The sequence below is a fragment of the Schistocerca serialis genome, chromosome 10 (genome assembly GCF_023864345.2).
Source record: "Schistocerca serialis cubense isolate TAMUIC-IGC-003099 chromosome 10, iqSchSeri2.2, whole genome shotgun sequence".
Classification (NCBI taxonomy): Eukaryota; Metazoa; Arthropoda; class Insecta; order Orthoptera; family Acrididae; genus Schistocerca; species Schistocerca serialis.
In genome coordinates this window covers 121,702,815-121,713,651 of record NC_064647.1, presented here as the reverse complement: position 1 = coordinate 121,713,651, position 10,837 = coordinate 121,702,815, and the positions used below count along the sequence as shown (strand labels likewise).

At 42.3% G+C, this 10,837-nt stretch overlaps 1 protein-coding gene across 1 annotated transcript in view; it reads left to right on the top strand.

Annotated features, from left to right (window-relative positions):
• Positions 1–364: 364 nt before the first annotated feature.
• The window catches only part of LOC126424917 (multiple coagulation factor deficiency protein 2 homolog), a 266,295-nt gene continuing 255,822 nt past the window's right edge, over positions 365–10,837 (top strand). Inside the window, exon 1 of the mRNA XM_050087759.1 lies at positions 365–586. Coding sequence (XP_049943716.1) covers positions 585–586 — 2 coding nt within the window. The 5' untranslated portion in view covers positions 365–584. The remainder of the gene's footprint in view (positions 587–10,837) is intronic.

The following is a 10,837-nucleotide window of genomic DNA, read 5'->3' as shown; positions in this document are numbered from 1 at the left end:
TGATTTTCAAATTCAATTTGTTTGCAGCATAAAGGATCCTTGTAATAAAGACATTATGTCCCATTTAAAATTAAACCTCGCTTTCCCTCTCCCTTTCCAACTCCTTTGGACTTCTGTCGCTCTTCCTCTCACAGTTTTCTCCATTCCCCATCTCTCTCTGTCACTTCCTCCCCTCCTTTTTTTTATTCCCAGCGACGGCTAACGCTGTTAGTCAGAGCAAAAGACATTACCTTTTAGTTGGTGCCGCTCGGCTTCGAATGCGTACACCAGCGCCGCTCGGCGGCCGCCACCGCTACTAAGAGCAGCAGATGTTTTCGGGCGTGCGCGTTGCCAACCTCGCGCGACCAAACCCGCTGCGGGGTCGCAAGTATTGATGTCTTCCCGTCTGCAAAGCTCCACCTGGTCGCGTTTGTTCTTGTATGTGTGTGTGTATGTACTTGTATGTGTGTGAAGGCTTACGACGGTGTTAGTGAGAGCGGGGGCGTGTGTGTTTGAGTGTGTGCGTGTGTGCACAGCTTGGAACAGCACTGGGAGACGTCGAAGCCTTGACAGACAAAACGAATAGCTTTGGTGTTCAGCGGAAGATGTGAGTTTCTGTGTTTGCAGATCTAAATGTTTAGCTTCATGTTATTCCTTCTGTTGAAGTGCAGGCATTAACATTGCTCCTCTGTTTTACTGCGTTTCTCGTTTTCTTATTTTCATTTATTAGTAGTGTTAATGTTGATCGAGGCCAATACTCTTTCACACGTACTGTTACTGTCAGAATTTTACGGAAATCACTGTTTTGCAAGGAATAAAACGTTTTTTAGCATAACCTGCAATAAAAAAAGACAGAGCCCTCTTCCCACCTTCACGAAAAATATTATTACATTTATCAAATCCAGAGCTGTAAAGAGATATATTTTATAGTTTGTGTGAAATTTGCATGACAGACACTCATTTTAAAAATTCATACTACACAATAGTGCACCCAAACACTCGAAATATCTTCACCACTTATAATTACATACACGTGAATAACGTATAACGTCCGTTTCGTATCAAAATACAGGAAAATGAGTTTAATACTAAGCAAAATTCTGTTGTTGGAAATAAAAGCAGTATGTCCCAACACATTTGAGTGAAATTCACAACACATCCTTTTACTTTATGAGACGATTATGTTCGACCCTACTAGTACACACAGCAACGCTTTGAATGTTTTCTTTCCTAAGTGCATTAACGACGCTTTTCTAGTTTTTAATACGCCAGCCTACGAGTATAGAACGAGCTCGTCAGTGTGGCGTCAACTACAGAGCGCTCTAGTAGTCGTTGAAACAACTAAATGACTTACGGGTTTCTAACAGCCACGTTCTTTTACTGAAATCAAGTCGCGTGGCAACAAAATAAGAGAATGGGAATATGGTGATCAGTTCGAATGCTAATGAAGGCCTTCGTTGCTGTTATTTCGAACATCAAAGATTAAGACGGAAACCTTGATATATTCATTCCGCAACGACTCCAAATGATTTCTTCCGTGGCCACTGTAAATATTTGTGACACTGAAAGAGTCGAAACTATAAATAATTTGAGTGTGGGAACTAATATAAGGATAGTGATATACACAGAACGTAAAGCACCGTGGTGTCTCATTTTCACTCAATTACTTTAAAGCTAAACGGAACTGGAGACTTAAGTTTCATGCTTCTGCCTATTGTTCACTCATACATTGTAATTACACGAATTAAAAATTCTACTGATTTAATGAAATTTGTTTCATTCAGTTAATACGAAGTAGTGGCAATCTGTTTTTATTCAACCTTTTTGGAAGGTGCCTATCAACAGCTGTCAAGCAATGTATAAAATGTATATTGACCGTCGGCGGCTTTTATTTTAAATCCAAACATCAACCGGTTTCACTCATGGACTATCTTAAGCCACCACTTTATATTCGTCATTACTTGAATAATGTGTAGAGCATGTCATGAATATCAGTATATGACAAAGGACTATCAGAAGCAATCATGGTAATACTAAGTGTACACAGAGCAGTACTGCTCTGCATGCATTTTATACATTGTTTTTATTATATTCTGTGTGTAGAGAATTGTGTACTTTCTTCTGTTAGGTTGGTCCGTAATTTTGTAGCGATTTTGTTTTGCATGTTGGTATCATGGTTGCTATGAATATATTTATTGACTGTCGTTTTTTATTTGTAGTTAACTGTTGTTATTTGAGTTTACATATTGTCATTTGATTATACGAAGATAGTGATTGGAGCTGTGGATGTAAGAAAGTGGAATGCCAAGTGAAGAAACCGAAACACTTCCGATTTATCCTCCTATTTGCGTTCATTAGATAGGCGACAGCAATGGAGACAGCCACAGACAATTGCGCCTTGTACGGGGATAATGCCACTGGACAGGGCGCGGCAAGAAAATGATTTTCTCGTTTTATGGAGGGTCGTTTTGACGTTAGTGACCATCCTTATACAGAACCTCCGGCGTTTGATGGAGATCTTTTAAACGCACTAATCCATAACTATCTACATCAGTGTACTCGAGAAATGGCAAATTTGATGAAATGTGATCATTCCACCATCGTGCAACATTTGCATACAAAGGTGAAAGTTCAAAAATCGGGTGTATGGGTACCACATGCTCTAAGCCACAATCACAAAAATCTGCGGGTGGCCACATGTTCACCTCTGTTTCCTCCTCATCAATTGGCTCGTGAAGAACACCGACCTTTCTGTCGTGTGTCGTTACTGGTGAGGAGAAATGGTGTTTTTATGCTAGCATGAGGAAAAGAAAGGACTGGTTGAGCCCAAACAAAGCATCAACTCCTCGTACAGATGCATATCTCCAAAAGGTAATGTTATGCATATGGTGGAACTGTGACGGTGCGGTGTAGCAGCCGGCCGTGGTGGTCTAGCGGTTCTAGGCGCTCAGTCCAGAACCGCGTGACTGCTACGGTCGCAGGTTCGAATCCTGCCTCGGGCATGGATGTGTGTGATGTCCTTAGGTTAGTTAGGTTTAAGTAGTTCTAAGTTCTAGGGGACTGATGACCACAGATGTTAAGTCCCATAGTGCTCAGAGCCATTTGAACCATTTTTTTGCGGTGTAGCACGAATTGCTTTCCGAACGTGTAACCAGCACTGTTGACATTTATTACCAACAACGGAGACACCTTGCAGAGGCAGTCCAAGAACAACGACCAGGACTTTAGTTGGGAACTCACTCCGCAACTCACGTTATTCACCTATCTTGCGCCCTCAAATTTTCACGCATTCTGCTGTCTGTTGTACAATCTTCAAGAAACTTCCTTTCCAGATAAGAGTGCGCTCCGAAAGTGGTGCGACGAGTTCTTTGCCTCAAAACTACGTGATCTCTACAGCTACGTGATCGAAAAGGTACCCCATCATTTCCAGACTGTTGTAAATAATGAAGGAAAACATGGGAGCAGGTTACCTTTATTGGACCACTTTTTTCTATTTTGCTACCCCAAGCCTTTATTTTGTATCTAATAGAAACAAAATGTACTGTACAAAAAGCTACATGTGCATACGTTCATCAGGTGGTATTATACTTTTGAATAAACACATGACATAAATGGGCATCATTTCAAATTTAGACATTTGTAAATCGTCGGAATTAGGAAACCTGTTGCTTAATTTGGATCTTTAGTTGCTTAAATTGCACCATATGGTAAAACAATGAATAAAAAGTAAATAATAACTCTAATATTTTAAATAAAACTTCAGTTGAACATTTTCACACTCATAGCTATAGTTGCTTCAAATCAAAACAAAGAATAAACTAGGAAACTTGTTACAAAGAAAAATGTAAGTAACCTTGACACCCTGAAATATACCAATAATTTCCATTAACTGGGGTTAAGACTGACAAATTATTTTGAAGCCCAATTGCAATCTGAACAGAAAATTTTCTTTATGTTGAGCTTCACATTGGCACATCGTGTATGAACTCATAATTTACAGACCATACACTGTATCGTGTCACCTTCTTTAATCTTCTTATACAGAACCAGTTTGAATTTCCAACAGTGCCGTTTGTTTTCTGTTCTTTGGGAAATAAAGCAGTGTTAGCAGTTTTTTGTTTCTTTACGTGACCTTGCAGACTGCTCTAATTCTTGTTTGTAAGGATTGCGTGTGTTTACAGTGGCATTCTGTGCTTTTCCTCTACCTCGAATAGCAGGCTTGTTGTATGAATTTGGAAGGGGTGACATCTTACTCATAATCTTCTTGAATTTCTTTGTGGGTGTCGTAGGCCCACAATAGTCATCACTTGAATTGTCGTTCGAAGAAGATTCGTATCTAACGTTCGCTGAACTCGGTTTCTCAAGAAAATTATATCACTTCCCAAGCAATCAGCTGGTGGAAAATGATGATCTGAAAACACATTCCTTTTCACAGGGCAAATTCCAGCTGAGCGGAAGGCACTCTCCACTATTTCTACTGTTGCTGCTCAGTCATAACCTTCATTCAACAGTCCAGATAACTGAAACTGTGTTATAGTTTGACCTATGTTTTCACGTAACCACTTGTCCTGGGCTTGAGTGAAGCAGGTTTGAAGAGGTGCAAAAAACGAAACATCAAGAGGTTGCAGCCTGTGGGTAGTGTGCCCCGGTAATTGCATCATGATAATACCATTATCACGAACGTACTCAACAACCTCTAGATTTCTGCTGTACGTTGTGTGATCATCAAGTAGCAGGACCGCAGGCGAGTCCTTGCTACAGTTCACAATGTATTCAAAGTGTTTGAACCATGACACAAACAACTCAGAATTCATGTAGCCAGTGTCTGAGACGTCAACTACGCTTCCTGGTCGTTGCTTGCTGCCTCCTCTTACGCTTGAATAAAATCATAGGTGGAACAAAGTATCCAGCGGGATTAGCAGCTCACGATAGATCCCATTTAGCATTTACCTTTTGCACGATGAATTTTTGTTCTCTTTTATAAATCGTTATAAATCCAGATTCGTAGACATTAAATATAATGTTAGCTGGAATTGTATTCTCATCTGTGTTTTCTCAAGGAGTCGAAGAATTGTTTCACATTCTTTCTATTAAACCCACTTGCTGTAGGCACTGATGTTCCTTCTGGTTGACAGAGGGAAAGCTGTGGATTTCGTCTCATAAATGAATAAAACCATTTTTTACCTGCCATTTTCTTTTCTCTGTTGGAAGAATGATGTAGTTCATATTTCTCTGCTACGTCGAATCCAAATTTACGAACATCTTTGATAGTAAATCCAAAACACCTCTCTTGAAATAATAGGAGATGATCTGGGAGAACTTTTTCCATCTCAGTCATAAAAGTTGATTGTCTTCCGAATAATTTAACTTAATTTGAGAACGGTACTGGGGCAAGTGGGATTCTTCGCCACTCTGCATTGTTGCCGTATGTATCCAAGATGGTGGCGATAACGTCATCCAAGATAGCAGCGTGTAGACTTTGCAACAGTGCATGACATCACTCAAGGTGGCGGCTATGACGTCAGATTGATGATGCAAGTACCGTTGTCCAAGATGGCGGCTTTTGGCAGGAAAGTGTCACGTCCCCCTCCCCCACAAAAACGGCGGGAAGTTCAAATTCCAACAGGATAATGCACCACACTACATTTATCTCTACTAACCTAAGAAAATCGCCGCGAAAATAGGTCACTTGGCCTAACATAAGTCACCCAATCGCCACTAATTCCTATGAACAGACGCCAAGTTTGAATTTTGGCGGGAATATAACTCACTTAGGATTTCTCTACTAAGTTAAGAAAAGGGCATGAAAGAAAGGACACATGGTCTAACCTCAGTCACCCGACAGCCACCTCCTCCTAAGGATTCATGGGAAAACGACTTTGACATAAGTCTTTCTTTAAACAATTTCTTTAAACAATTTCATGCACTATGGCCATCCAGTGTGTTCATCAAGAGGTCTGGGCTCAAACTGGCCTAGTAGACAGCACCACCACCAGAGGGCACTGTCATCTGAGATGGCGGCCATGATGTCAGATGATGTCGCAAGTACTGTTATCAAAGATGGCAGCAAGCAGTATGTTCACTACAATGCCTAGTACACAGCACCACCACCATAGGGCGCTGCCGTCCATTTAGTGACATAATCCAAGATGATGGGACAAATGGCAGGAAAACGACTCTGTCTGTACAGGGTACAAGGTTTTATTTTGCAGGCAGTGTCTCCACCATGAGATCTAGGCTCCAGCTGCCCTAGCACACAATACTGCGACCAGAGGGTGCTGTCCACCCTCCTGTGATGTAATCTAAGATGGCTGTCTGGGATGGGGGAAAATGGTGGGAAAACGACTCTGCCTTTGCTGAACATGAGTCTTTATTTTATAGACAGCCTCTCCACCATGAGATCAAGAGTCCAACTGACCTAGTACATAGTACCGCCACAAGAGTGTGCTGTCATCCATCATGTGACATAAACTCAGATGGTCGTCTGAAGGGGGGAAATGGCGCCACAATGACGCAGCCTGCTCTGGGCTGCTGGGGGAAGAGGGAGAAAAGAGTTTATTTATTTTGGAAAATTTTATTTAGGGATGAAGTATATTTATCACACTGATGCAAAACACTCGCCCTGATGTGCTTGGGGTCACAATACACAGCCTGCAGACCTATAAACTACTTCTAAATAGCGCTCTCCAGACACGCAAATAACTCCTAATTTTCGAAATAATTTCAGTACAGACCTGCAGACTGCTCCTAAATAATGCAGTACACAGATGTGCAGACACGAAATTAACTTATAAACTGTTCAAATAGTGCATGTGACAGCCTACAGGCCCACTCACAAAATAATGCAGCAGACACACAATGTGCCCAAGAACCAACCCCCACACCCTGTCCACTTGATCGCACGGGAGGTTAACGGCAATGCTTGCGAAGTGATCCAGCCATCAGGTGTCAAAACATGCACAGACGCACATTAAGGTCTCACCCACATGAGGTGGTGCCGCCCCTTTCATTCTTGACACCTGAGAAATTCCTCACAGATGTGTGCAGTCACAGCCGTGAGCCGCCGCCGGATGTAGGTCAAAGTTGGCTCTATTTTCGAGTATACAGTCACTGTTATACTGATGTCACCAAACTCCAAGGTGCGCTCACGCAGCCCCCATATGCGAGACACTAAACACAGTCGAGTAGAGTACTATATTACGCCTCCCGATCAGTGCATTTGGGCTAGGTGTTTGCAGCTGTGCTACATTTTCAAGCAATTTTAGAACATAGAAAGAGACTGTTATGTCATGATCGCATGGATAGATCTGACATAAAATCGATAGCGAAAAATGGCGACAGAATAGGTATAAATTGACCAAAATACACTGAAATGCGGGGAAACTGAGGAAGTGCTTGCCTATTGTCCGGTTCATTAGTACATGTTAGTGCACACTAGTAAACGTTTATGTACCTTAATGTACGTGACATTTTGTCTAGAGAAATAAAAACACAAACACAAATATAAGATTGTAAATATATTTATTAATTCCATGGGAATAAGTATAAATTGACCCAATATACAGTGAAATGTGGGAAATTGCGGAAGTACTTGCAAATCTTCTGGTTCGCGCTGAACAATTTGTACATGGGAACTAGTTTGCGGCAACTAGAGGAATCCGGAAAACGTTGACATCGAAATGAAGGGAATCAGGGAAGCAGTCATTTTTTTTCCATCAAGGCAGTATTATACTGCATGTACACTACTGGCCATTAAAATTGCTACATGAAGAAGAAGTGCAGATGATAAACGGGTATTCATTGGACAAATATATTACACTAGAACTAATATGTGGTTACCTTTTCATGTAATTTGGGTGCATAGATCCTGAGAAATCAGTACCAAGAACAACCATCTCTTTCCATAATAATGGAATGGTGTGTACAGGTACAACTGCCCATGCAGCTTCAACACGATACCACAGTTCATCAAGAGCAGTGACTGGCGTATTGTGATGAGCCATTTGCTCGGCCACCATTGACCAGGCGTTTTCAGTTGGTGGGAGATCTGGAGAATGTGTTGGCCAGGGCAGCAGTCGAAAATTTTCTGTATCCAGAAAGGCCCGTACAGGACCTGCAATATGCGGTCATGCATTATCCTGTTGAAATGTAGGGTTTCACAGGGATCGAATGAAGGGTAGAGCCAAGGGTCGTAACTCATCTGAAACGTAAGGTGCACTGTTCAAAGTGCCGTCAATGCGAACAAGAGGTGACCCAGACGTGTAACCAATGGCACCCCATACCATCACGTCAGGTGATACGCCAGTACAGCGATGACAAATACACGCGTCCGATGTGCGTTCACCGCCATGTCACCAAACACAGATGCAACCATCATGATGCTGTAAACAGAACCTGGATTCATCCGAAAAAATGACGTTTTGCCATTCGAGCACCCACGTTCGTCGTTGAGTACACCATTGCAGGCACTCCTGTCTGTGATGCAGTGTCAAGGGTAACAGCAGCCGTGGTCTCTGAGCTGATAGTCCATGCTGCTGCAGACGTCGTCGAACTGTTCATGCAGATTGTTGTTGTCCTGCAAACGTCCCCATATGTTGAGCCAGCCACCGAGACCTGGCTACCCGATCCATTACAGCCATGCGGATAAGATGCCTGTCATCTCGACTGCTAGTGATACGAGGCCATTGGGATCCAGCATGGCGTTTCGTATTACCCTCCTGGACCCACCGAATCCATATTCTGCTAACAGTCATTGGATTTCGACCAACACGAGCAGGAATGTCGCGATACAATAACCCGCAATCGCTATAGGCTACAGTCTGACCTTTATCAAAGTTGGAAACGTGATGGCACGCATTTCTCCTCCTTACACGAGGCATCACAACAATGTTTGACCAGGCAACGCCGGTCAGCTGCTGTTTGTGTATGAGAAATTGGTTGGAAGCTTTCCACATGTCAGCAAGTTGTAAGTGTCGCCACCGGCGCCAACGTTGTGTGAATGCTCTGAAAAGCTAATTATTTGCATATCAGAGCATATCTTCCCCTCAGTTAAATTTCGCGTCTGTAGCACGTCATCTTCGTGGTGTAGCAATTTTAATGGCCAGTAGTGTATATAGAGGTACCAGTGATACACGTGAGTTGACTACTGTATCTGATGCTTTTCAGGAGGACAGAGAACCATTCACCACTAAACTTACCTGCATCTGCGTTAAAGGATAACAGAGAGTGGACAGGGTGATCGATTGAGATAGAGCTGTAACGAGGTATGATTTAATGCTTGACTGATGCATTCTAGAGAAGGGAAGTTGCTGCAGGTGAATTGTTTTCCAGTGCTCTGTCCGGATGCATCAGTCACGTGAAATAGCCTACATTCTACTCGTATACAGCAGGTGTTCTGTATGTGGTTTAAAGCACTGTCTACTTGCGATCGTTAATGGTAAACCTTTTGGGCATCGGAGGACTTCCATCCCATGTGTGATGAAACTTGACATATTCGTTTAAACGAACTTTGATTTGTGTGATGTTCTCCATCTCCCCTGTCGCATCTTGGATGGAAATCGAGACTTCGGCGTCATAACTAAGTTAGCGATAGGAGCTTGTGAGTTGCTGCAATCCCCGTGTACACATCTGCCCAACAGATGTGCTTTTTACAGAGTTAGTGAGAGAATGATGTGTAATTTTCACATGTCTGACACTGCTGCTATGCGTTTATCTGTTTCCTTGTAGGATGTATCCCCTGCTACTAACGATCATTTTATTTAGGCCTGATGCATCCATCGTATAATTTCTGAACTGTGATCGGATGTGAACAGTGGACACTATACGTCTCCATAAAGCTATATTGTGCTCATATAATGCATAGCATGTGTTTTAGGGAAGTTTATCGAAGAGAAATCGCCAAGAAGGATGTATGTCATGTGCTAGAAATATATTTCTCACAATGAAATATTAGCAATGCTACATTCCATACGAATTGTAGGTTGGACCTAACATTATAGCGCATTTTAAGTGCAGAACGTTGTAGCCTTAGGAGTGTGTCTGTGTTTATGTCGTCTCTTACCAGTACCTTCCAGGTACCGATCCTAGACCCTAGAACAATACTTTAGAGTTAATAGCTTGGTTAATTTACGTAAAAATGCGTCGAACTTCATCTGTCTGGAGCTCCATCGCACATAAAAATCATTCCTTTCTTGTTCTTCTTAACTGGCTGCTATTACAACACAACCCTTTGAAATCTGTTACTATACTTCGATAAGGAGTGCTAAGCTCCTTGACATGGGCGCATCTCGAGATGGGTGAGGACTCAGAAAGCCACAAAGCCCCATTCATTCACGCGACGTGGAGTGTAGCGGTCCTCTTCTGGTGGGTTGCAGATTAACTCGCTAACGGTGCTGCAGGGTGGGTTGGTCAGTGGCAGTGTGAGGAAGGTATTTCATTCTCTGATTGTACCCTGTGACAGCGAGAATGCTCTGTGACTCCCATTCACAGAGAGACAGATCGTAAATTAAACACTATACTCGAGATGAAAGAAATATGTGGAGTGCTGTCTGGTACACTTTGATGATTTGTGTGTTTGAGAATTAACCCTGAATGAACATACTGCACTGTCATCTATCCATGTTCACAATGATACTCGCAAAGTGGAGAGGTGGTGGTTTACCTATGATACTGAAATTAGGGAAACATGCTGTCACATCATCAGGCGGTGTTGAAGTTACTGTAAAATTACTAAAATTGTTCGCGCTATCAACTGTGGTGCTCATTATTAGAGTACATCGATGTTGTCTTTTCGATACCATCTGTGCACTGGAATGCTCTTGGCTACCACATAATGATTGACTAGTATCGCTTGTTTGCA